Here is a 26,164-nt window from a genome sequence, read left to right as displayed (position 1 = left end):
GCAGGAAGTCAACCACTTGTTAATGGTGATTATAAATAGGGCGGCTTAAATAGACCAAGCCGGGATTGGAAATGTCATCTTGATCCACTGATATGCCAGATATAAAATCGATATAACTGGTCCATCTACACGGAAAAAAAAATTTTACAGCAATTAAATTATTATAAAAAAAAATTTAATTAAAAAATTCCACACGTGGAATCATCATTTTTTTCCGTCTACTCAAGATTTATTTTTGATAGAGTTTTATTTTCGGTTTTTATGCTACAGGGCACGCTGGACAACTTTATTGTTGTCAAGGACCATGTCTCCGAGGAGGATGCCGGATTTGCTGTGAAGATTGGGGAGATTGTCGAGGCGATTGAGTTCTCTGAAGATCTCAACAAGTGAGTTTTTAAAATTATCTTTGTTTGAGGGTGGAAAAATTTTTACCATGCATGGAAACGTATAATTTATTTTCATAAATAATGAGTTTGATTGATTTATTTTGACCTAGCTTTTATAACTATTTTTAAGGTGTTTATTTTTGAATAGGCTTTAAATAGCTATTATACCATGGAGATTTAAATTTGTCTTATAACTAACAAAGCAACCTTGATTTGACCGATGAGTGGCATACATAAGTCCGAATTAAATTAACCAAATATTTAAACAATTATTTTATAATTTTATTATTAAAGTCTTAAAAAATAGCCGAGCTTTATTGCTTTTGGCAGCGATGAAGCTAAAGAAAAAAATTTTTCATTTTTCAATGACAATTTTTTGGAACAAGTGGGATTAAAATTAGCGAGTTACAGTTCGAGGAACTGGAGGTATTTCTGGATCGATTTTTTTTTTTTTTTTTTAAGGAGTAATGAAAAAAAGTACGAGGTGTTGAAGGCTTGTTTGGATAAAAAATGATGACAGAAAATAAAAAGTAATTGAGGAAGAAAGAATGGGTTGAGATTGTATATTAAATGTAATGTTTATTTTCACGAGTATTTTTACGGAGATTTATATTTTCATTATTTGATTCTGTTATTTTTTGAAGCTTGAGTTAATAGCGGGAGTTGATATTCCGGTTAAAAAAAGCCCCGCTTAGAAACTTAATAATAAGCTGGGTTGAATGAAAATATTTTTAATATTTTAAATATTCAATAAGTTAAAGTTCTTTGAACTTTTTATATTTTAGAGCGTGTAAATTATTTTTGCTTAAAGCTTTCGATTGAAAAAATAATTCGCTTTAAAAATTGCAATTGTGTTCGTAAAATTTTATCAAGCAAGTTAATTTTTAGACGAAAAAAAATGGACCCGGATTTGGAGATAGGCGAAGTAGGCGCCTGCTTAGATAGCTCTGCAGCCAAACACAAACTGTCAGTCAGACCTAAAAGAAGACACGTCGATCCGCGATCTCGTGTCATCACCAGGTCTAATTCCGATTCAAATATTAGGTATGTTGTGGATTTTATAAATATATAAATGCTGGATTATTGGAAATTGATAAGCGAGTCGATGGCCTCGTAAGTTTCACTCGGATTATTCGGAGTTAAAATAGCCCGCAGGGAGAAGAAATTCAAAAATATTTTCTGATGGTTAAAATAAATTTAGTTATTGTAAAAAATGATAAATAATAAAAAATATCAGTGAACTTGTTGATTCACACGCTGAAATAATTATAACAAAACAGGCCTGTGAAATAACTGTCGGCAAAATGCCCAGGAATTTTATATTGTCAATCCTGTAAGCGTAATTTTTTTAATTTAATTTTTCCTGCTTATTTTTTAGTCTAAAAGATTTTTTTTTTAAGGGTTAAATTGTTATTTTTAAATAAAAAAAAATTTTTCAGAGGAAATTGAGTGACGAAAAATAAACTAGACAAGAAAATGACATCAGTTTGTCATCGTCTATCAAAATTAAAATTAAAATGAATGGAGACGTCTAAAATTATAATGATAAGTTAAAATTATTAGCCGTCAATTATAAAACCTTGAGACGTCTCGTACAATAATTAGCGATATAATTTATATTAAATAGGGAGATAATTTTTATTAAAAATAAAATCGAGGCTTGAGTGTGAGGTTCAAGAGCAAGTGGCATTTAAAGAATGTAGAAATAGAGAGTATGCATTCCTGAGCTTTGATTTTGGCATCGTAAACAACCGACAATTGGAGTAGCTCACACCGATCTAAACTAAACTCAAGTTAAATAATATAAAGCGGGCGTAAATCATTTAACGAGGACGATTTGATGGAAATTGCTTTTATAGGCTGTAAGCTACGGATTTTATACTTTGTTGTCGAGGACTATTATTAAATTATTACACTGGCTTTCCGTCAATTTAATTACATTGTAATTTATAATTGTAAGAGTCAATTTAAGTGATTAATTATATTTGTTTCCGGTAATTTGTTAGTTTTTATTAATAGACAAGTTATTTCAGCGAAGCGCTAAAATTTCGAAGAAATAAACTATTTTTTAATAATTTTTATTCTTTTAATTATTTTATTAATTAAATTAAAATTTTTTAAAATTTTTTGAAAATTGCACTTGAAGTTTTTTACAAGTGCAATTTTTTCAATAAAAAAAAAAAAAAAAAAATATTAAAATTTTTCGATGAAATAATTAATTTTTATTTTTATCCTCCGCATTTTTGACTCCCCAGATTTTTAATTTTTAAATCCCAAATTTTTGTTGAATGTTTGAAAGTTTAATTTAATAAAATCTAAAATTAATGTGAAGCTAAAAGTGTTTATTTATTTCTTGCAGAGCACTTGTAAAAAAAGTTGATGGAAAACAAGGATGGCTGCCGATGTCAATTTTAATGCAGACAGCTTTGAGTGAAGACAGTTCAACGATTACTAGTCATCGACCAGAAGATTCACAGTATCGTCGAGAGTAAGATTTAACATACCACATATGTTTGCTTTTTCACTGGATATAAATTATCAATTATTATTAACAAACATTACAAACTATTAATAGTTTTAAAAAAATAAAATTAATATTTTTTTTTTTTTTTTTTTTTTTTTTTTTGGGATAAATAATTGTTTTCTTCTTTGCAATTAGAGCCGTCGTAAAAGAACTGGTGGAAACAGAAGAAGAATTCGGCAGAGATCTCCAGCAAGTGGTTGAGCGGTATTTGAAGCCGCTTGACAATGCTGGCGTCCCACGAAACGTCCGTGATAACAAAGAAATAATCTTCACTAATTTCAAACAAATCGCTGATTTCCATAACACGTAGGTACACATTATACATTATTTCATAAGCACACCCACGAATACATTCAATCATTATGATACTACAATTAGCCGGCGTTTAATAATTTTATTTTTATTTAAATTTTTAATGAAAAAAATTTTTTTAATTTTTAAATGTCGGCTAATTTAATTTTCATCCCATCACTTTACAAATACAAAATAGTACCCATTATTTACACAGTAGATAATTAAAATACAAGCGTAAAAAAACACATTACATTTTAATTTATATTAGCGAAGAAATTCAACTCGTAAGTCTAAATGTGTGTGTTTGTTTTCTTCTCTAAAAAAAATAGTTTCTAATTTTTTATTGCAATTTGGTTTGTATGACACCCGAAATTAAAAAAAAAAAAAAATTTTATTCTCCAGCCTTGACAAGTATTTGTACATAAAAAAAGCTTTAAATTTTGCTGATAGAAATTTTTGTTTTCTTCCCGAACTAAAATAATTTTCTGACAAACTATCGATTAACGAGACCTGGTATCGATAAGGGTTTGTAAAGTGAATAATAATAAAGGCCCGAATGGTTAGGAGTGATTTGAATTTCGCATGATATTAATTCCGGCCTTACTTAGATCGTTTGGCAGGGTATTAATCGAGGGTGTCAAGTACTACGCGGACCAGCCACGGATGCTGGGCAAAACATTTCTCAGACTGGTAAGTTTTTAAAAATCTAATAAAATTTCTCTTGGATTAAATTTTTTTAAATATTGTAATTTATTTTTGTTTAAGGAAAGGGATTTTGATAAGCATGTCGCTTACTGCCGAGATGAACCAACAGCACAAGAATTTCTTCAGACGAATCCTGAAATTCGAGATTATTTTGAGGTAAAAAATAAATTTTAATAATTAAATTTAATTAGACAATAATTATTATAATTATAATCCAATATAAAATATTTAAATATATTTTTTGTGCTTTATCTCCGTCGGTAATATCTTCAGAGAGCTTTTAAAGCTCAAGAAGAAATCTTCTTCTACATCGGCCGCTAAAAAAGCTCTTTTATAATTCAAATTCTTTTTTCTAACATTAAATATATAAATTTTCTATCAACAGTACATTAAAATTAATTATTTAATAATTAAAAAAAAATTTTTTATATTTTTTTAAAGAAGAAATTTAAAAAAATAATTTAATTGCAAATAGAGCGGATTTATTTATTTATTTTTATTTTGATGTTGATGTTGATGGAAAAAGCAAGAATAATATGAATAAAAAAATTTATAAAATTACATAATAAGGAACGAGTAAACGGGCGTAGATCCAGCGACCGAAAATAGTGTCGTTTATTTTTAACTGAACCATCATTCTGTCTATCTCTCCACGCAATGTCTCTGGCATTTTGCGTATTCAATCGTAAGAAAAACTCGCTAAAAAATAACCAAACAAATAAATAAAATAAAATAACAGCATTTTATCAATCAACAATCTAAGTAGGTTACGTCTAAATTTACCCGGGGTCAAAGTTGTGAAGAAAAAAGACAAAAATTAAAAAAAAAGAGCCGGACCAGTGGCTGCAAAAATTAAAAAAAAAAATTCTATTCAAAAAAATTTTGACGTTAAAAAACAAGATATGGAAAAAATAAATACAAAAACGGCGCCTAGATAATTTATTTCTTCTCTGTTTGTGCGTGGTCAAGTCTTGGCGTGAATGCTAAGTTTAGCAGTAGCCGCATTGGCCTAACAGAAGAAATAAAATAATCTGTTGACTAGCACGGTGGTGATTTTGTGAACCACGGATCTTCTGTGAATCCCAACAGTTTGCGAGCAGCAACGTAACATCCAACCATTTTTTCTTCTTCTTAAGATTCGTTGTTTTTTTTTTTTTTTTTTTTTGTTTTTAAGTATCAATAAAGGGTGACCGCCCTTTTATTTTAGATAAAACAGGTGATTGTTTTATTATTTTACTTTGTCTTGCTCTATTTAGCTTCTTTTATTTATCTTCTGCGTATTTATTATTTAAAAAAGTGAAAACATCAGTGACGTGACCGGCAATCACATGGACCAGAAGCATCTTGTGAATTTAATGCATCTTAATCTTATTTTATAACTTTTACTTCTTTTATTTGTTCATTTTCATCTTCTGTGTCAACTGGACACGACAAGCGCCAAAAATAATGCGAATGCGTCGCCAACATACAATTCTCACGTCTCGAATTACAATTTAATTTTAATATTTAATTTTAACTATTCAAAAAATTATTTTATTTATTTAATGTGTTAATTACTTGTGAGATAATTATCGAGCAAGTGAAGTAAGTGCAAAAAAAATTATTCTAGTAATTTTTGCACTAAAAAAATAAAAATTAGTAAGTGATAAATTTAATAAATAAATGTATTGTTATTTTTTTTATTCAGGAATTGAGCCAGACTCTTGGAGACGATAAAAGCGTGTCGGAACATCTTAAGCTTCCGATACAACGTATTAACGACTACCAGCTCCTATTAAAGGTAACAAAAAAAATTAATTAATTATTTGTTTGTTTAAAATTAAATTGATTGTTTATTTATTTTGTTAGAAATTTATCAATGAAGAGAGATTAAAAATTATTGTCTTCTTTAACGAGTTAATAGGCAAATGTTTAACAAGACACTTGTGATAGAGTAATAAATTAGATTTGGATAAAGACCAGAAAATAGTTCATTTGTTTAGAGGCTTATTACCGTCAGTTTGTTTTTAAAAATCATTTATTTATTATTTATTGCTCGTATAAACTATACTTGTTATTTAATATCTTGAGAAAGAAGAGTTTAATGGAAAAACTCTGACTCTGACCCATATTTAAATTTAAAACCAGTGAAAAGACAAAAATACCGTGCCCTTGATCAGAAATTTTTTGAGTATTTTTAAATAATTCTGAAATTGAGTAAGTTATTTATTTATACTTCTGATATTTTCACAAATATTTGTAATTTTTTCGAATAAATAATCATGAATTAATTTACTCGGTCGCCAGAATCCAGCCTCGGGCTTAATTTAAATTCACAGTCGTAAATATAAATTATTGTTTTATTTTAGTTCTAGGATCTAGAACATAATAAATGATAATTTTAGTGTTTACTACAAAGGATTTATGGAACAATATTGTACCGAGATTAATTATTTCAATCAATAGTAGAGTGAAAAATAACAAAATTATGTTTAAACATTTGTCTGAGTTTAAATTGAGTAGGCGTGTACGGATTTAGCGGACGGAGAAGCGGGTCATCTTCATGGCGAATTATTTTCATTGAAATTACACATTTTAATTCTGTTGGATTATTTAATTTTGAAACTATTGATGTAATTTTAAAAACATCATAAATAATAATAAATAAAATTTTATTAATTTATTATTACAGGAGCTGGTTAAATATTCGACTCGCCTTGGCGAAAACTGCGACGACCTCCAGAAAGCACTGGAGTTGATGCTCGGTATCCCTCATCGAGCAACAGATAATAAATTTATCAGTAATATCGAGGGATATAAAGGAAATATTCATAAACTTGGTCGATTATTAACACATGTAAGTTAAATTAATTTTATTTTTAATTTATAATAATAATAATAATAATTTATTAAAATATTAAATTTAATAATTTTTTTTTTTTTTTTTTTTTTTTAGGAATGGTTTACAGTAATTGACAAAGACGGCAAAAGTAAAGAAAGATATTTATTTCTCTTCAAAGCCCGCATACTTGTGTGTAAAGTAAGGCGTATTTCCGAGGATAGATCAGTTTTCGTTCTAAAAGACATAATAAAAGTAATTCTACTATTTAATAAAAATATTTTGAGTAAAGTTTGACAATTTTATTACACTTGATTTGTATTTTAGCTACCAGAAGTTGAAGTAAAAGATTATCCAGACGATCAGCGCACATTTGAATTACATAACCCGGGAGCTGGGAGTTACCCATTAACTTTAATAGCTCACAAAGACCTCGTAAAAGCTTACTGGTTGAAGGAAATCCGTCAGTACTCGAGTGATTTGTTGGCACTGGCTGAGCACGCGGCTGACGATCTTCAATTGAGTGAAGAGAAAGACACTGAGGACAAAGCCCGAAAGCTCGAGGGAACTAAAATCGATTTACCACCGCAGACTAAGAAGTCCGAGGAAAAGCCGAACAAGAACCCGGTTAAAGTTGAAGCAAAGCCCCCGGAAAAAGAAAAATTCGCTGAAAAGCGGGAGAGCGTGACCAAAGTTGAGGAACTAGAGGCTAAGAAAATTAAAACTGAAGACACTCAGGCCCAAAAAATGTCTAAATATTCTTCAACTCAGTTCAGCGCTTCCTCAAAAGTCGAAGGTGATTTTTTATTTATTTTAATTTTAATATATATATATATATATATATATATATATATATATATATATATATATATATATATATATATATATATTTATTTTTACTGATGTAAATAAATAAAAACAATTTAGAGTACTCGTCAGTGTCGAGCAGCCGAAATGGATCGACTTCCTATGTCGAAACTTCCTCGTCATCGATGGCTTGCGCGGAAAGACGGGCTTCGTCGTCGGTTTACAGCTCTGAAAAAATAACAGAGTCTTCTGGAACCTACGAAACAGCCACTGGTGGATCCAATGAGACAAAAATCTCCAAGCTTGCGCTCTCTGCCACGGAAACCGGCAAGCCAAAGTTTGTTAAAACTATCGAGGGTATCAGCGCCGAACGTGAGCATATTTTTCTTTCTTTCTTTCTTTCTTTTTTTTTTTTTTTATTACTTCTCATTCTCCCTTTTTTTTTTAAATAAATTTATCAACACGAATACACAGTGTTGAGTAAAATTATTTTATATTTAAAAGTTTTATTTTTCAGTGTTAACAGATTTGTGAATAATTATCTTACCCCTATGATTAATAAATCGAGTTACCCCATAAAAGTGCATCAGTAGCACAATATAAATAAATTTTTCCTGTTCTAGCCATCCATGCAAAACAGGCAATCATTCACGTAATAGGTAATGTGATGAATGATGTAGCTTGCAATAAATCATTTCTTACTCTGCAACTTAGTAATGAAATTCATGTAGCAGATATTTAATCATTTTTTAATTTTATTAACAAATAAATTATTTAAAAAATTGATATGAAGAAATTTAATTTTTTTGTTAAAAAAAATTAAAAAATTGTCAAGTAACTGCTAATTTTAATGTCATACTAAGTATTGGTGGGTCGTTTATACTTGTAAAAAGCTTATTCATTTTTATTTGTATAAATAAGTATCTGTATATATAATATTTCCTGCTTTTTAAAAAATATCTAAATACTATTCTAATTGGCACACTAAAATCCTCATAAATCATCGACCATTTTTGTAAACTACCCATAAAATAATTGTCATATATTTTTATTTAAAAATCTACAGCTGAATCATCAACAGCTTGTAATATTCTAAGTAGAAATTCTGCAAAAGTATTCTAAAATATCTTTCAAATTATTTTTTTAATGAAAATTAATAATTTATTTATTATTTAGTGGGTGAAAGCGCAACATTCGAGTGTACATTGGAGTCAAGCAGTGAGTCATGTCACATGCATTGGCTGAAAGACAACAAGCCGTTAGATGACAAGCTTGCAGACCGGATAAAAATTACATCTACTGAGAAATCATTCAAACTTGAAATCACAAATGTTATTGTGAGTGATTCTGGTATTTATACGGCACGAGCTGCCAATGGAGAGGGTAATGCAACGTGTACCGCTCAACTTGTTGTAGAAAATCGTAAGGAATATTCAATGATAAATAAAAATAATTAAAATAAATTTAATTTATTTTTTTTTTTTTTTTTTTTTTTTTTTTTTAATTCAATTATAGTTACGGCAGAAGAGCGCAAAGCTAAAGCTGAAGCAAAAGCTCCTGTCTTTTTAGTTCGCTTAAAAGACACTGAGCTTTTAGAAAATACTTATTTGCGTTTTATGGTAAAGGTCAAAGGTGATCCTACTCCAGATGTTAAATTGTAAGTTTTAAAAATTTTAATGATTAATTATAAATTCTTATTTTTAAAAATAATAAATTTAATTATATTCAATAAAAAATAATTTTAGCTTCAAAGACGGTCAACTGATAGAAGAAAATAACGCGCGTATAAAAATCCAAACGGACCAGGACAAATTTAAATCAGACAGCGGATTTTATGAGTTGGTGATTCCTGACGTTCAAAAGCAGGACGGAGGAAAGTACACATGCACCGCAAGAAACCAATTCGGAGAGGCGTCATGCGAAGCAACAGTCTCTGTGACCGACGAGAAGACTCTGTTCGCGGGCTTGCCAGAGGGAGCGTTCGAAGCCGGAACAGAGACGCAATTCCGATGGCTGCGAGACGGCAAACCATTTAACCCAGAAGACCGCTTCAAAGTTCTCTTCGAGGACAACGAAGACACCTTGGCCTTGGTGTTCCAGCACGTCAAGCCCGAAGATGCAGGACTGTACACGTGCGTAGCTCAGACCTCAACTGGAAACATCAGCTGCAGCGCGGAGCTGACAGTCCAGGGCAACGTCAAGCAGCTGATGAAGGACCCTTGCAAGCCGAAGCTGAGCCTGCCAGGCGAGGTCAGGCAGTCGGAGGTGAGCGCTGGTGACTCGGCAATGCTTGATCTTCAAGTCAAGGGCTTCCCCAAGCCAGACATCAAGTGGAGCAAAGACGGCAAGGAAGTAATCGCCGGCGGGAGGATTAAGTATCTGTGGGAGGACGAAGAGTCCTTGTCGCTGGTCATCAAGAATGTCACAGTTGAAGACGCGGGTACTTACACGATTGTCGCTAAAAATAATCTAGGAGAAGACACCACTTATATTGAGCTAATTGTCAAGTCCGCGCCGAAGTTTATTAAAAAACAGACGGACACTTTTGCGTACATAGAGACCGATGGAAAAATGACGGTACAAATTCAAGCTTCGCCGGCTCCAGATGTCAAGTGGTACAAGGATGGCCAACTGCTAGAGTCATCTAACTGCATCTCGATGACCCGCGAGGGAGAATTTTACTCTTTGATCATCAAGAATTGCCGCCTGGATGACATTGGGTCCTACTCAGTGGTCGCTAAGAACGAAATCAATCAAACTTCTGAGTTCTGGAACTTTGACGTACGCTGCCCACCGAAGATCAAGAAGAAGTTGGGCGAGCCGAGGGTTATCAATGAAGGAGATACTCTGACTCTGCTGATTGAAGTTGAAACTCCTCCTCAACCTACTGTCGTTTGGAAGAAAGACGAAGTTGTTATCAAAGCTGATCATCGGACTGAAATTATCAATGATGGAGCGATTCAAGGATTGAAAATCAGTGGGTCTGTCGCTGTTGATGCTGCGACTTACAAGGCTGAGATTTCTAATAAAGATGGAACTACTGTAGATCAAATTGACGTTGAGGTAATTATTTCTTCTTTTTAAATTATCTGTATTGTTAAGAGAATTATAAGAAAAATTACAAGTGAAAATTTTCAAAAGCATTTTTTTATTTGTTATAAAAATTTTTAAAATTGAAAATTGACAGCTAACTAGCTAGTATCATGTTTTTTAGGTTCGATCTGCGCCAAGGTTCAAGCAAGAAATGGTGGACGTGGTCGCCCGAGAAGGTGACTCAGAAGTCAACATTTCCGTAGAAGTCGCCGGATTCCCGCGACCGACACTCCAGTGGTTCATTAATGATATGGAGATAACAGAAGAAAAAACCGAGTTTTCAAAATCTCAGGAAGGTGATATACACACCCTGAAGATAACCGATGTAAAAACCGAACACTCGGGCCGCTATACTTGCAAACTCAAGAACCAGTATGGTAAAAAGGAAAGCAGCGCAGCTCTGACTGTCTACTGCAGACCGAAGTTGTTGAAAAAATTAGCCGACCAGAAACTTAATGAGGGAACGACTCTGAAATTGCAAGTTCAGGTCGCAGGTACTCCAGCTCCTGATGTCAAGTGGTACAAAGATGGAAAAGAAGTCTCAGCTGACGCGAGGATTATCATCACCCGCGATAGCAAGCGACAAGAGAACTATGATCTAACTGTCAACTTGCTCAAAGGATCCGATGCGGGCACCTACGAAGTTAGAGCGACCAATGAGATGGGATTCGTTTCATCTAAAAGCAAAATCATTGTTCTAAGTAAGATTTTTTTTTATTTATTTAATAATTAATTATTAATCTTATTTTTTAATTAGTAATATGCTTACGCTCACGTTAACCAATTGCTTCAGCTACTAAGTAAGTAAAAAATTTATGACTAAAATTTTTTTTATCACTAAAAAATTCCCTTCTATTTTTTTCACTAACAGTTTGTTCACCCGAGTAATTAATTTTTAATTGTAAATTAATTAATTTACAATTTTATGTTCTTTTATAGCTAAAGAAGAAATAGAAGAACCTGAAGGTCCAGAAGGTATTTATTTTAATAAATTATTTTATTAAAAAAAAAAAATTGTTACTTAAATTTTGAGAAGAACTTTAACTAATTTTTTTCATTGCACTGATAAAAGGATTTATTTATTTAATTTAATCATCTTTATTAACTGTTAATAAATGATTTTTTAACGTCATAAGATTTAATAAATATTTATTAACAGATAATAAATATTTATTAAAATTTAATAAATTGAATAATTGCCTTCAAATAAATTAAATTATCAATAGTTAATAAATCCTTCTATCAGTGTGTAAATTTATAAATTTTTTCGCGATAAATAATGAAGATTTGCCTGTAATTAGCCGCTTAATTTAGTATTGTTGAAAAAAAAATTCAGGTAAAATGGAGAAAATAACTAAAACAAAATTAGTTAACGGAAAAGACGGAGATACGATAACTATTTCCGTAGAATCAACAACCGAGCATGAAGCTATGATGACAGGTAACGTTGACATTACACAATACCAATTAACATAATTAATTATTAATAATATTAAATAAGAGATAATTGTAAAATTACAAAACAAATTTACACTTGAGATAAAATACATGCAATAGCTTTTAATAGCCGATTAATAATCTTCATCTATGCTTCAATTTCATCTCGAGTAAAAAAAAAAAGTAATTAAAAAGTTTAATTCTTTTAATTAAGTAATTAAAGTATTTGGTGTGAGCTTAATTTTAAGGATAATTAAGAGTCTTGGGGGACTCCCAGTAGAACGGGTAGTGATTTTTCAGTCCCCGTAGGTCCAGACGAGTGTCACACCATCAGCAAGATGAAGACTACCAAGGTCGAGTGTCAGGAGCTGAATACCGAGATGCAAATAGAAGAAATTCCTTCGTATTGTTTCACGCTGAAGGAAAATTCTAATTCGAATGGAATTGTTGAAGAATTTTTTGAGAAAGAAGAAAGGGATGATAAGAAAAAAATCAAACGCGGAGTGTCCATTGTTTCGGTGTCTGACGATGATTCTTTTAAAGCGCTCTCAAGAGATGTCAGCACTGATGAGGTAAATTGTCAGTATGAGGTTAAAATAAATGGTGAGCACGAAAATTCAAAGCATGTGGAGGAAAAAATAATTGAAGAATATGGAGCGAATCACGCTTTAAGGTACAAAGAGACGATTATTGAAGAGTGTTACGTCGAAAATGGACACAACGGAGAAATTCAAGATGTTAAAGAAGAAAAATCTCTCAAAGCTGGTAAATTATCGAGACAGTCTTCTAAAATGGAGAGATTTAATTCTTCAGAGGTTGAAGATAAGCAAGAAGTTATTTTACAAAATGGCCGACTGCAGAACGCTGAGCTGGGAGAAAGTAAACTTTCCAGACAGAGTTCAAAGCTAGAAAGAGTCGAAAGTATTGAGAAAAAAATTATAATCAAAGATTTGGAAGCTCCTCAGACTCCGGAGGTAAAACAAAGCAAATTATCGAAGCAAAATTCTAAATTCCAGCGGCTGGAGTCTTTGGAGGAGAAGAAAGCGGTTGTTAATAATGGAGAGACTCCTCAGACTCCAGAAGTTACGGAGAATAAAATTATAAGAAGAAGCTCTACTCTCGAAAGACTTGAATCTATTGAAGAGAAGAAAGTTTATGCGAAAGAAACGGAGACTCCAGAGCCTCCAGTAGACAAACTTTCTCGGCAGAATTCTAGAATAAGTCGCGTTAATTCTTTAGAATCAAAACCGGAGAGCGTTTGTTTGTCCAGACAAAGCTCGCAGAGGTCCAATTCAATCGTTAATGGCAACTACGACGATGATGATGATGATGATGATGATGATGATCTGGATGACAAAACTCGTGAGCTTTTTGATCGCATCAAGCGACAAAGAAGCGTTCTCGAAGAAATTTTAGACAAAGAAGCTGATAAAAAAGATAAAATTGAAGCTAACGGGCATGAAGGTGAGAAGTTTTTTTGATACTGATTTATTTTTTAATAAAAATTTTATTTATAATAGCTTTTTTTTATTTGATTTAAATACTTCTGCTTGGTAAAGTAAACTATTTATTTTATTTATAATCATCCATTATTGCGTACTATCATTTATTTTATTTATATAATTATTTGTTATCCTTTCGTGCTTAATAAAATGCTCGGCTTGCATGTGTACACACCACTTCTACACCTACTCTTCTATCAGGCATTTCTTCTTTCTCCCCGAGGTAATACTAAGTATGAAAATTATTTTATTATTAAAAAAATTAAGCTTTTTGATATATTATCTATATATTTTTTTGAATTATTTTATTCTGAAAATTAATACAATTAAAATTGATCAAAAACAGCGGCGCCGACGATAGAAAGCTCAAACTTTGAGGACTGCACAGTTTTTGCGACACAGGCGGTAACATTCACGGTTCACGGAAAAGGACTGCCTCGTCCTGACGCAAAGTGGTTCAAAGACGGCGAACCCTTGAAGTCTTCGGACAAAGCCAAGCCAGGACAAGTCGGAGAGAAGTATTCTCTCAACTTCACTAAAATCACTGAAAATGAAACCGCTTTGTACCAATTGGTGCTCACCAACAAATTAGGCACCGCCAGCATTGACGCGTGCATTGAAGTAGCTCCGGAGAGTGAGCTCCGCAAGCCCAGGTTCATTGAACCCTTGAAAGACGTCGACGCTGAGAGAAATGGAGCTGGTACTTTCGAGTGTAAACTTACTGCTGATCCTATTCCTGACATTGTCTGGTAATTTATTTTTTTTTTTTTTTTTTTTTTTTTCCTCAATAAATATAAATATTTTTAATAATTAATTATTTTTAGGTCTCACGAAGGAGAAGATATTTCTCCAAAAGACAAAAAGTATAAAATGGAACGTACGAATAAAAAAGTTGAGGATTCTCTTACAGAGTGTACCTATACTCTCACTGTAAATGATTGTCTTCTAGAAGATGTTGGAAAGTACACGCTGCGCGCTGAAAATAAGTGGGGAGATGACAGTTCAAGTGTAAGAATTTTATTTATTTTTTTATTAAATAAGGTTAAAGCCCCAGTAGCTTCTCATGTACCAGCCTCTTACCTTACAGAAGAATTTTACAATTGAAATTAATTTTTTAGTCGCGTCTGGAGCTTTTGGTACCACCAACAATTCTTGAATTCAAAGAATTGGTCGCAGCGGTGGAAGAATTATGCAAATGGGAAGTAATAATAAAGTCAAATCCCAAAGCTGAGCTAACTTGGGAAAAAGATGGAGTTATTTTAGATGATGAGGTTCGCTTTGCGCAGGAAGATAATTTCCGAGACATGAAGTACTACTTGATATTAAAATGCGTTGAATATGACGACGCGGGTCCTTATAAACTGACGGCTAAAAATTATTTGGGAGAAGATACTGCTGAGTCAACATTAGTTCCTTACAGTAATAAATTTATTTATTTATTTAATTTAGTTATATAATTAATTTATTAATTTTATTTAATTATTTATTTAATAGCTGAACCACCAGAATTCATACTAGAAATAACAAACGGCTCAGTACGTCACGAGGCGCCGATAGAGTTCAAGATTGAAGCTAAAGGAATCGCAAGACCAAAGATCCAATGGCAGCTGAACGGCGACGAGATAATTGCCGATGAACGTCATATTATAACGACTAAAATTGACGGGCATGTGTACAGCACACTGAGGATAGAGAACTTCCAGGAGGTGGACGAGGGAGAGCTGACATGTGTAGCAGAGAATCGCGCTGGAAAAGCCAAGTCTCATGCTACTGTGTCGATGATCCGTATACCACCCACGTTTGCTGAACTGCTTCCACGATCATTGCAAGTCGAGGAAGGAGCTCCGTTGGTGCTCAATGTCGACGTTGACGGCAGTCCCTTCCCGAAGGTCACCTGGTTCAAGGATGGCGAAGTTATTGAATCTGATGATCATGTTAAAATTGAAACCCAGCCTAATGGGTCCACTAGACTTACTATTGAAAAATGCAAGCCGACTGATAGTGGTGCTTATAAAATTTTTGCTAAAAATAAAATTGGAGAAAGTACTTCTCAGTGCGCAGCTGCTGTTAAACGTAAGTATATTTATTATTATTATATAGATATTATTAATATAAATTATTATTATAGAATTTTTTAAGTCCCACACTAACAATAATAATAATAATAATTTAATTAAAATTAATTACAGCAACACCACGCAAGCCTTCATTCTCAAAATCACTTGAAGACACAACAGTAACAGTAGGACAACCATTAAAACTTGAAGCGCAAGTAGTAGCATTCCCCAGCCCTGAAGTCCAATGGTTCAAAGACGGTCTTCCCGTCCGTCAATGCCCCGACATTGAATTTATCAACGAGCCAAACGGTCTGATGGGCATCTCAATCGATAAAGTAAAGCCTGAACACGCGGGAACTTACTCTCTGGTCGTGAAAAATAAATTAGGCGAGGTAACAGGCAAAGCAGCAGTGACAGTTGAAGCCAAAGAGAAGAAACCCGAGTTCTTGTCGACTTTGCAACCTATGACAGTAGTCGAAGGCTTCCCAGCGAAGATGGAGGTGAAGATTCTCGGCAAGCCTCCACCATTGGTCGCTTGGACTTACAATGGCATTGAAATAGTTCCCGATGGGACGCACATAAAAATAGTTTCGCAGCCCGACGGCACTCAGGCTCTTTTGATCGACAAGGTGACCGTCGACGACGCCGGAGAGTATGGAGTCGCAGCGCTGAACACCGTAGGCGAAGAAGAGTGCAAAGGAATCCTAAACGTCAGCAGCAAGTCGAAGGCCGATGCTCCTGAGGAGAGACCGAGCTTCGTGGGGCCCCTCAGAGACTCCAGCATCGAAGAAGGCGAACCTTTGGCTTTCAGCGCCTCCTTCGCCGGTAATCCGATGCCCGACGTCTTCTGGACCAAGGACGGCGAGCCTGTCGAGCCATCCGAGCGCATCATGATGACTTGCGACGGTAAAAAGGTCGGAGTGACAATTAACCCGACTACTGCCAAAGATGCTGGGGTTTATCGCTGCCGGCTGGTGAATCCTTCCGGCGAAGACACCTCCAGCGCCATTGCTACCATTCGCAAGATATTCCAGCGGCCTAACTTCACCCAGAAGTTCACCGACTTGCAGCAAGTCCCCGGCAATGACGCGAAATTCGCCGCCAGGATCACCGGAATACCCAGACCTGATATATCCTGGTACTTCAATGACAAGCCGCTTCCCAAAGACTCTGATAAATATGTCGTAAAACGCGATGGCGACGCTTGCTCCTTGTTCATCAAGGATTGCAATCCTTCAGACGCTGGAAAATACAAATGTCGCGCTGTTAATAAAGATGGTGATGCTGCTTGTGAAGCTGCGCTTACTGTTGCTGATAGAATGTAAGTTAATTTAATTAATTTTTTATTTATTTATTTATTTATTTATTTATTTATTTATTTATTTAGAGATAAGCAACAAAAAGTAGAACCTCCGTCATTCTTGAAGAGAATTGGAGACTGCGAAGTCTACAAAGGAATGACTGCCAAGTTTACAGCGTGCGCTACAGGAATACCTGACCCCAGTTTCGAGTGGTACCGCAATGATGAAAGATTGTGGCCCACTGATCGTATAAGGATGGATGAAGAAGGAAGCGGGCTTTTGCGGTTGACTATTTACAATGTCGATGAACATGATGTAGGAAAATACAGTCTTAGAATTATTAATCCTCATGGGGAAGACACTTGTCATGCTGAAATGCGTTATGACAGTAAGTAATTTTTTAAAATATAATTAGCAATAAATTGAGAGACATTTGATCATTTTTTAATAAATAAATTCGACTGTAATAAAAACTGACCATTAAACTATCTTTCCAGCCTTGGAGCCGCGTACAAAAAAGCCTTTAGCAGATCAATATTCAGAATTCGACAAGTACCGTAAATCAGGAATCCCGTTGCCTCTAGCAGACCGTCCAATAATCAGCCGAATGATGGACCGCCACCTGACGCTCTCTTGGAAACCATCAATCCCGATCGGACCTCGAGTTCCAGTAACATACCTAGTAGAAATGTGTGAGCTCCCAGACGGCGATTGGTTCACAGCGCGTTCCGGAATCCGCAGCTGTGTCTGCGACATCAGAAACCTGGAGCCTTTCCGGGACTACAAATTCCGCATCCGGGTGGAGAACAAATACGGAATCAGCGACCCTTCACCCTTCGCTCAAACATACAGGTCTAAATTGCTTCCAGACCCGCCCAAGTTCCACCCGTATCTTCCTCCAGGGATCGACTTCCGCCCTGAGACCTCTCCTTACTTCCCCAAGGACTTTGACATCGAGCGGCCGCCTCACGACGGATACGCGCAGATTCCAAAGTTCCTGCGACAAGAGCACGACACCCAGTACGGCGTGAAGAACCACAACTGCAACCTGTTTTGGTTTGTCTACGGCTATCCGAAGCCCAAGATGAGCTATTACTTCAATAACGAGCTGATCGAGTCCGGGGGCCGCTACGACCAAAGCTACACCCGCAACGGCCAAGCGACGCTGTTCATCAACAAGATGCTGGAGCGAGACGTCGGTCTCTACGAAGCCGTGGCGATCAACGAGCACGGAGAAGCGCGGCAACGCGTCAGGCTGGAGATAGCCGAGTACCCGACGTTCATCCAGCGCCCGGAAGAGTCTTACATAATGCTGCGACGCAACGGACACATCCAAGCCCGCGTGACCGGCGTTCCGTTCCCGGAACTCAAGTGGTACAAGGATTGGAAGCCCCTGGCGCCGACTGCGCGCATTAAGATCGACTTCTTCGAGCCGGACACTTCAGTCCTGACGATAAACGACGCGATAATTAAGGACGAGGGTCTCTACTCCATCAGCGCCAGGAACGTAGCCGGCTCCGTCTCCTGCTCGGTGATGATCCACATTGAGGAGAACGAGCACGAGTACGGGTACCGCACCTATACCCGCAGCTCTGATGTCAGATCCAAGAGCAAACCCTTCGACGAGTTCTACGACCTTGGTGATGAACTGGGCCGTGGAACTCAAGGAGTCACCTATCACGCGGTGGAGAGATCCACTGGACGCAATTACGCGGCGAAGTTGATGCACGGCAGAGGAGAGCTGAAGCCCATCATGCTCGGCGAGATGTACGCAATGAACCACCTGAACCACCGCAGACTCATCCGGCTCCACGACGCCTACGAAACCGACGGGTCCTTCAATCTAATCATGGAACTCGGCGCCGGAGGGGAACTGGTGGACACTCTGACTCGCAATCCCTTCTACAGCGAGTACGACATAGCTCATTATATCCGACAAATCCTAGAAGGTCTGGAGTACATGCACAACGAGAGCTGGGCTCACTTGAGTCTCACCCTCGGGGATTTGCTGATCTCTCACCCGGGAGGTGACAGTTTAAAAATATCAGACTTTGGTCTCGCGAGAAGAATTTCTTACAACCGGTTGATGACACTCGTCTACGGAATGCCGGAGTATGTTGCTCCGGAGGTTGTTAATAATGAAGGAGTCACTTATGCTGCGGATATGTGGTCTCTGGGGATTATCACTCACATCCTCTTGTCTGGAATTTCTCCGTTCCGCGGTGCTAATGACAGAGAAACGCTGACTAAAATAAAGAACGGAGTTTGGGACTTTGACGAGCGGTGGTGGCAGCATATTTCTATAGAAGCTCGGGATTTTATTCGCAAGCTCCTGGTTTATCAAGTTGATGAGCGTTTAGATGTAACTGCGGCTCTGAGACACCCCTGGTTGAATATGACCGACAGGATTCCTGCTGAGCCGTATAAAATTCCCTCGGAGAATCTAAAGAATTATTACACCTTGTACAGAGATTGGTACAGCAATGCTTCCTGTCGCACGTGGTACCGCAAAAGGAAACTTAGCAGTGCTTTTGAACATCCCTCAAGGATGGTTTACCCACCAGGTAAAAAAAAATATTTTTTTTTTTCAATTAATTTTATTTTAATTTACAAGCATTATAAATTCTTATCACCAGGTCACCGGTACACTCCAGAGCCAGAGGAGAGACCTGCAACTCCCAAGCGCGAGAAGCGCGAACCCCAGACCTGGGAAAATAAAATTCCTTCCCGCGTGCCAATTGACACCGAGATAGGTCTGATTAAAAATGAGAGCCACTATCAAAACGGTCCTGATACATATCTCCTACAATTGCGCGACACAGATTTTCCTGTGCGGCTCAGGGAGTACATGAAAGTTGCTCACAACCGCGGATCAGCCTTTGCAAGAGTCTTCGATGATGACGGCTACGATTGGAGAACTCCGATAATCCGCGAGCGGAGGAAATTCACCGATGTGATGGACGAGGAGATTGATGACGAGCGTAAAGCGAGGATCAACAATTACGGCGCTGCTGATTGCTACACCATGAGACGCTTGAAACACGAACTAGGAACCAGGCTGGACTCTTACGCCGAAGCTGAAGCTATGATGGAGACCAAAAAAGGCGGACACTTGCCGTTTTTCCGCGAAAAGCCGCAAATTTTGAAGATCCAGTGCGGAAAATGCGCGCAGCTGACCTGTCTGGCGGTCGGCAACCCCAAGCCCGCGGTCCAGTGGTTCAAGAATGACCTGGTGATCCAGGAAGGCAAGCGCATCGCTATAATCGAGGACACTGACGGCAGATCTATCTTGAGTTTCAGCCCCGCGAGGGAGCAAGACATCGGAATTTACAAGGTTGTAGCTAGGAATAATGTCGGGCAGACTGTTGCAAGGACTCGCATTGTTCTAGCTACTGAACCAAGCATACCTCAAGCTCCTGAAGTCTGCAACGTGTCTGACACGGAGGTTCTGCTGCGCTGGCAGCCGCCGAAGTACGACGGAAACTCGGAGGTTCTCTGCTACAATTTGCAATATAAAGCTGGAGATTCTGTCGACTGGATTGATGTTGCCAGTAATATTGACCATGAATTTTACTTGGTGAAGGACTTGCAGCCGAACACTAGCTACCACTTCCGTCTGGCCGCGAGGAATCGCATCGGCTGGAGTGAGCACGGTTTCGAGACTAATTTGGTCCAAACCAAGCCTGAAGGAGCCCAGAAAGTTCCGATAAGCCGCGCAATGAAGCACCTACAGTACTTGACTGAGTCAGGGCATGAAATCGTCACTGACGAAGACAAGCCCAAGATTAACTACGACGTGGAAGATGAACCTATTGAGTGGATGATTGATGCCCAATTTACTGGACGCTATACTTTTATTTCAGAAGTCTTCCGTGGACAGTTTTCAATAATCGTCAAAGGAGCTGAGAAAGAAACTGACAAGATGGTGGTTGCTAAGATTCTAGATGCTAGTCCGGAGAGGAAGGAATTAGTTGGTGAAGAGTTCCAGGTCCTGAGATCGCTTAGACACGAGAGAATAGCTCTGCTGGACGTGGCTTACTGGGCAGCTGGCTCTCCGGTCGCCGTTTTTATCATGGAAAAATTACAGGGCTCGGATGTGTTGACTTACTTGGCCAGCAGGCCTGAATATTCGGAAAACTGTGTTGCTACAATTATCACTGAAGTCCTGGACGCTTTGCAATACTTACATTGGCGCGGATTCGCGCACTTGGACATACAGCCTAACAATGTTGTCATGGCCTCTCTCAGGTCCGCGCACATTAAGTTAGTCGACTTTGGCTCTACGCACAAAGTTTCTAAGCTTGGCACTGAGGTACCTCAAAATTTGGGACTCCTGGAGTACAGGGCTCCTGAAGTACTCAATGAGGAGCTGACTTATCCCCAGGCTGACATCTGGGGTGTCGCTGTTCTTACCTATGTGCTTCTTTCTGGAAGATCTCCGTTCAAAGGCAATGATGATCATGAAACCATACAGAATATTTCATTTGTCAGGTACAGGTTTGAATATTTATTCAAGGAAATTAGTCAAGAAGCCACGAGATTCCTTATGTTACTGTTTAAGAGAACACCTAGGTAATAATTTTTTTTTTTAATTATATAATGACCTTATCTATTATATCTTGTGAACAATTAACAGTGCAATTTAACAAAATAAAAAATTTTAATTCCTTTAGCAAAAGACCCACGGCCGAAGAATGTCATGAACACAGATGGTTATTACCCACGGAATTTATGATCAGAAAACGGGAACGTGCAATATTCCCAGGTAGCAGATTGAAAACTTACAACGAAGAGTACCATGAAGAAAAAGCTAAGGTTGCTACGAAAAGTGAAAACCTGATGATGGCTTTCGGCAACATTCGCCAGTTGAACAGATCATACAGCACAGAAGACGAGTTAATCACATCTATTGATAATATTCAATAATTTATGTGATTTTTATAACATTAACGTTATTTATTTTATTATTACTATTATTGATTAATTATATATATATATATATATATATATATATATATATATATATATATATATATATATATATATATATATATATATATATATATATATATATATATATATATATATATATATATATATATATATATATATATATATATATAATACATTATTTTACTTAAATATCATGAAATTTAAAAAAGTCATTTGATGGACAAAAGTCTGTTAAATTTGTTATTTTTAGTTGACTTTATTTTTTTTTTTTTTTTTTTTTTTTTAATACTTTAATTTATCAAGTATTATAAATTTGAAAAATTATTATCATAATTATAAATATTATTATTATTATTATTATTATTATTGGCTGTTTCGTAGTTAGATATTAATAAATAAGAAAAAAATTGTTAATTTGCAATTAAATAAATTAAAAAAAAAAATTTATTCGTTTTATTCATCAAAATTTTTATTAAACATATTCACAAAAATTTTTTTCTCATTTTTCTATTACTTATTTAGAAAAAGAAATAAAAAAAATAAAAATTATTTTTGAAGACTAGCAAAAAAAAAAAAAATTGTTTCAAAAATCTAGTTTCATTTTTTAATTGGAAAAATAATATTAATTTAATTTAAATATTACGAAGACCATATTTCTATTCGCGATTAAAAAATGTACAAGAGTAAAAGATTATTTAATATTACATACAGTATTTATTACTTATCATAATTAGATGGAAAGGTTATTCGAATCATCTCTTGGCGTACTGAATTACGTACTCATGAGCTTTGTTGCGAAACGATTCTTTATCATTTAAAAATAAATCTGCAGCATCTTTGTTCAGTGGATCATCAAAGTTCAGGAGGTCCTAAATTAAATTATCCGATAAAAAATCAATTAAAAAAAAATAATAATTTAAGTACTTACAGTAAATAACGAATTCAAGCCCCACACAACATCTTTGAGTTTTCTAGTTGGCGCCCAACCCATACCATCAATGCTACTTTGTCTTAAAATTGACAAGCAGACTTCCCCGTCGAGATTTATATTTGGATGCCAGAGTTTTGTTAAACATTTAACTAATGGCGGCTGTAATTAAATTAAAGATTCTGTTATTTAGATATTAACTTAATAATTTGATCATTTGTATTAATTATAAATTATAAATTAAAAAAAATACCGTCATGTTATATTCTTCGGGTATATGAACTTGGAAATAAAATTTACCACCCATCCAGTATCCTTCATCAGGTACGATCGTGATAATAAATTCATGGAGGCGATTAGGATCATTAAATGTCACTTGACAAGTATTCGGTAAAGTTTGCTCCATTTCTTGGACCTTAAAAATAAATTAAAATTAAAATTAAATTTATTTATTTATTTATTTATTTACACTTGGACACTAAAAATAATTACAATTACATTAAATTTAGCTGTCACTTCACAATTAAAAAAATTTTTTTTAATAACTAAATTATGACAAAAAATTGACATGTACAAATTTTAAAAAATAAAAAAAGCAATTTTTTGGAATAAATCTATTTATTAAAAAAATTTTTTTAATTTGTAAGTGACTGCTAACTTTAATGTCATTCATTTTTTAGCTTAACAATTGCAATAAATATAAACACAAACTTACCTCTTTAACTAACAATTTATCCCGGACAGAAATACGTTTATTAAAATCTTTCGACTTTGACATTTCTCCATCTTTTTTTAATTTTCCTTTCAATGTTATCATTTTTTTAATTATTTTATTTCTATAAAATTTAATTGTTATTTTTCCAAGAGCTCATTAACCTCTCTTAAAAATTACTGAAACAAGTTTAAATTATTTCTAAATAAATATTTGGAGTAAATTCACTAAATAAATATTTAAATTTAAAAATATACCTTTAAAAAATTATTTTAATTATTTTACAAATGTAATTATTTTTATTTATACAGTACTTACCCCCAAAAAAGTTATTTTTCCGTTAAAAATAATAATACAAATGAGTTTCCCCCACCAACAAGTTTCAGGCTTTCTTAACACAACAATAGAGTGCGCATGCGTCGTTTTATTATTTTATTAGTGTTGATGATAAACAAACAAGTTAAAAATTTTTGTAATTAAATAAAAATAATGTCTGAAATTGAGTGGCCTTGGCAATATAGTTTTCCACCTTTTTTTACGTAAGTTACTTTTTTAATTTAATAATAAAATATTTATTTATTAAATCATTTATATTATTTATTTGTTTATTGACAGATTACAACCGCATGCTGAAACAAAAGAGAAACAATTATCAGCATGGACAAGTCTTGTTTTAAATTATTACCAATCAACAAAACAATCAATTTTGGACGTCAGAGAAATTAACACTAGCCCATTATTTAACAATCCAGCAATTCAAAGTATTTATTATTTATTTAATTATTTATTCATAAGTCGTTCAATTTTAGTAATGATCTGAAGTCAGCTGATAACTGTCAATAGTTTAGATTTTATAAAAAATTAATTACAATAAAAAAAAAAAAAAAAATCAATAATAATTTTTTTATTTTTATATGTAGAATTTTTTTAAAAATAATTTTTGTAAAATTATGACATTAAAGTTAATTGTCTATTTGTGACAAAAAAATTAAAAAATATTCAAAACTGCTAATTTTAATGTCCATTATTATTAAAAATTAATACTTCGAATTTTTTTTAATAATTTATTTATTTAATAATTTTTAAAAAGTTTTTGCTAGCAATAAAAATTTTTTATTTACAGGAAAGTTGTCAGCAGAAGTTGTACAGCTGATCCTAGAAAGTTTACAAAAATCAGGTAATGCTACACCTTTAGATAAAACAAAGCAAAGATGGTTAATCCACTGGCATACCTTGGAGGAATGGGGTAACATTGTTTACAACTGGGCCCAGGAAAACGGATTTATAAATAGTGTTTGCACACTATTTGAATTAACTCAAGGAGAGAATACCGTTGACCAAGGTAAAAATAATCAGAATAATATTACTAATAATTTTAAATAAATTTAAATTAATTATAAATTATGACTAATTTGTTTTTCATAAATTACAGAATTCTATGGAATTGATACAGAAGTTCTAATAAGGTCGCTAAGAACTCTAGAAGCTCAAGGTAAAGCTGAGTTAATAATGTTTGATGAGAATCAGGGTGTTAAATTTTTCTAAAAATTTTAAAAGTCAATAAATCGTTTTTATTTTACAATTTTCGTATACATATATTATTAACACATAAAAAACAATATTTATTATAGTATGTATATCATACAATTAAAACAGTACGAAATAAAAATATTAGCACCTTTAATCAGCTTTATGATATATTAATTTAAAAGTAAGTAATTAGTAAATTATAAAAAAAAAAAAAAAAAAAAAAAAAAAAGCACCGATTAAAAATTAAATGTACAAAATAAAATATATTATATTTTATATTGAAATCAAAAATCGCCAATGGAATACTTTTTATCAGCTGAATTAAGTATTAATTAAGTTTAAAAATCTTATTGATAATCACCTGACATCAGTTACCTAATCACTAGGTAATATTGTATCGTATGTACAATTGTTTTAAGAATTTATTTAATCCCATGACGTTCTTTGGTGGTTATTAATTAATTCAACAGACTTTGGGCTTTTATACATTTTTTTTTTTTTTTTTAATTAAATATTAATTAATACAATAGCCCAAAGATTTTATAAATTTGATTATTAAAACGACTAAATGATTAAAAATAAATTTCTACGAGCTTGATAATCTATATTATTAAGAGAATTAGCAAAATTTTGTGGCCAGTTTCATATCATTCTCACCAATAGTCAATTTATAATGATAAGTATTTAGGCTGCATTCGAAAATTCTCTATCTCTAGATACATAATTGAGGAATGACCTTGTTGTATCTTGTGAAATATTGATATTTTTAAAAATATAAATTCATCCCGATGTTACACTCTTCAAGAGCTTTCATTTGAGTACCCACATCAATTTTTCATATATTTTACATATTTATATATATTATATGTATATATGAAAAATATATAAAAAATACATGTGGGTACTCAAATGAAAGCTCTTGATGAGTGTAACATCGGGATGAGCTTAGATCTTAAAAAAATGTCAATATTTAAGAAAGTACAGTGCAATTTAACAAAGCACAATTTTATTTATTTATAGTTCACACAAGTCACAGCAGTCACACAGTGACTGCAAGGTTACTAGTATGAATATTAATGGCAGTTGAAGATTTAAAGACGTAAATCAATGTTAAGTA

General features: G+C 34.1%; 3 protein-coding genes across 4 annotated transcripts in view; 2 read left to right on the top strand and 1 right to left on the bottom strand.

The window, feature by feature from the left end:
* Nucleotides 1–22,124, top strand: part of Obsc (Obscurin) — a 28,135-nt gene extending 6,011 nt beyond the window's left edge. The window contains exons 2-30 of the mRNA XM_074254872.1: nt 271–386; nt 1,275–1,430; nt 2,746–2,874; nt 3,046–3,216; nt 3,813–3,894; nt 3,970–4,065; nt 5,597–5,689; nt 6,581–6,745; nt 6,845–6,982; nt 7,055–7,523; nt 7,655–7,906; nt 8,158–8,193; nt 8,711–8,956; nt 9,050–9,191; nt 9,280–10,597; nt 10,749–11,328; nt 11,567–11,602; nt 11,964–12,068; nt 12,374–13,528; nt 13,913–14,315; nt 14,391–14,574; nt 14,685–14,985; nt 15,061–15,639; nt 15,756–16,944; nt 17,011–17,312; nt 17,422–19,488; nt 19,561–21,496; nt 21,598–21,923; nt 22,048–22,124. Coding sequence (XP_074110973.1) covers nt 271–386; nt 1,275–1,430; nt 2,746–2,874; nt 3,046–3,216; nt 3,813–3,894; nt 3,970–4,065; nt 5,597–5,689; nt 6,581–6,745; nt 6,845–6,982; nt 7,055–7,523; nt 7,655–7,906; nt 8,158–8,193; nt 8,711–8,956; nt 9,050–9,191; nt 9,280–10,597; nt 10,749–11,328; nt 11,567–11,602; nt 11,964–12,068; nt 12,374–13,528; nt 13,913–14,315; nt 14,391–14,574; nt 14,685–14,985; nt 15,061–15,639; nt 15,756–16,944; nt 17,011–17,312; nt 17,422–19,488; nt 19,561–21,496; nt 21,598–21,850 — 12,699 coding nt within the window. The 3' untranslated portion in view covers nt 21,851–21,923; nt 22,048–22,124. The remainder of the gene's footprint in view (nt 1–270; nt 387–1,274; nt 1,431–2,745; nt 2,875–3,045; nt 3,217–3,812; nt 3,895–3,969; nt 4,066–5,596; nt 5,690–6,580; nt 6,746–6,844; nt 6,983–7,054; nt 7,524–7,654; nt 7,907–8,157; nt 8,194–8,710; nt 8,957–9,049; nt 9,192–9,279; nt 10,598–10,748; nt 11,329–11,566; nt 11,603–11,963; nt 12,069–12,373; nt 13,529–13,912; nt 14,316–14,390; nt 14,575–14,684; nt 14,986–15,060; nt 15,640–15,755; nt 16,945–17,010; nt 17,313–17,421; nt 19,489–19,560; nt 21,497–21,597; nt 21,924–22,047) is intronic.
* Nucleotides 22,125–22,132: 8 nt separating this feature from the next.
* LOC141535100 (NEDD8-conjugating enzyme UBE2F) lies at nt 22,133–23,971 on the bottom strand. Of its 2 annotated transcripts, none has more exons than XM_074254894.1 (5): nt 23,836–23,971; nt 23,521–23,696; nt 23,059–23,220; nt 22,806–22,967; nt 22,133–22,746 (listed from the first exon to the last, which is right to left on the bottom strand). In XM_074254894.1, the coding sequence occupies exons 2-5, from the start codon at nt 23,620–23,622 to the stop codon at nt 22,630–22,632; spliced, it is 543 nt and encodes a 180-aa protein (XP_074110995.1). In that variant the 5' UTR covers nt 23,623–23,696; nt 23,836–23,971; the 3' UTR covers nt 22,133–22,629. The 2 variants fall into 2 exon arrangements, with proteins under 2 accessions (XP_074110995.1, XP_074111000.1); XM_074254899.1 differs by having other exon boundaries at nt 23,775–23,883.
* On the top strand, nt 23,898–25,099 carry Vps25 (vacuolar protein sorting 25). Its single transcript, XM_074254907.1, has 4 exons — nt 23,898–24,056; nt 24,133–24,278; nt 24,641–24,859; nt 24,950–25,099. Exons 1-4 carry the CDS (start codon nt 24,007–24,009, stop codon nt 25,060–25,062), a joined length of 528 nt encoding a protein of 175 aa, XP_074111008.1. The 5' UTR covers nt 23,898–24,006; the 3' UTR covers nt 25,063–25,099.
* Nucleotides 25,100–26,164: the final 1,065 nt, after the last annotated feature.

This window comes from Cotesia typhae, unplaced genomic scaffold (genome assembly GCF_013202065.1).
Source record: "Cotesia typhae breed Kobodo isofemale line unplaced genomic scaffold, CoteBio_Ctyphae contig_123, whole genome shotgun sequence".
Classification (NCBI taxonomy): Eukaryota; Metazoa; Arthropoda; class Insecta; order Hymenoptera; family Braconidae; genus Cotesia; species Cotesia typhae.
Note: the sequence above shows the minus strand (reverse complement) of the source record. Positions and strands in the feature narration are given on the sequence as shown.

Bases quoted from the DNA above. Each gene is read 5' to 3' on its own strand.
- LOC141535100 (XM_074254894.1), bottom strand. From the start codon at position 23,622: ATGATAACATTGAAAGGAAAATTAAAAAAAGATGGAGAAATGTCAAAG. The intron at 23,221-23,520 runs GTAAGTTTGTGT...TTTATTTTTAAG, and splicing joins ATAAATTGTTAGTTAAAGAG to GTCCAAGAAATGGAGCAAAC. The intron at 22,968-23,058 runs GTATTTTTTTTA...ATTTAATTACAG, and splicing joins CCGAAGAATATAACATGACG to CCGCCATTAGTTAAATGTTT.
- Vps25 (XM_074254907.1), top strand. From the start codon at position 24,007: ATGTCTGAAATTGAGTGGCCTTGGCAATATAGTTTTCCACCTTTTTTT. The intron at 24,057-24,132 runs GTAAGTTACTTT...GTTTATTGACAG, and splicing joins AGTTTTCCACCTTTTTTTAC to ATTACAACCGCATGCTGAAA. The intron at 24,860-24,949 runs GTAAAAATAATC...CATAAATTACAG, and splicing joins AGAGAATACCGTTGACCAAG to AATTCTATGGAATTGATACA.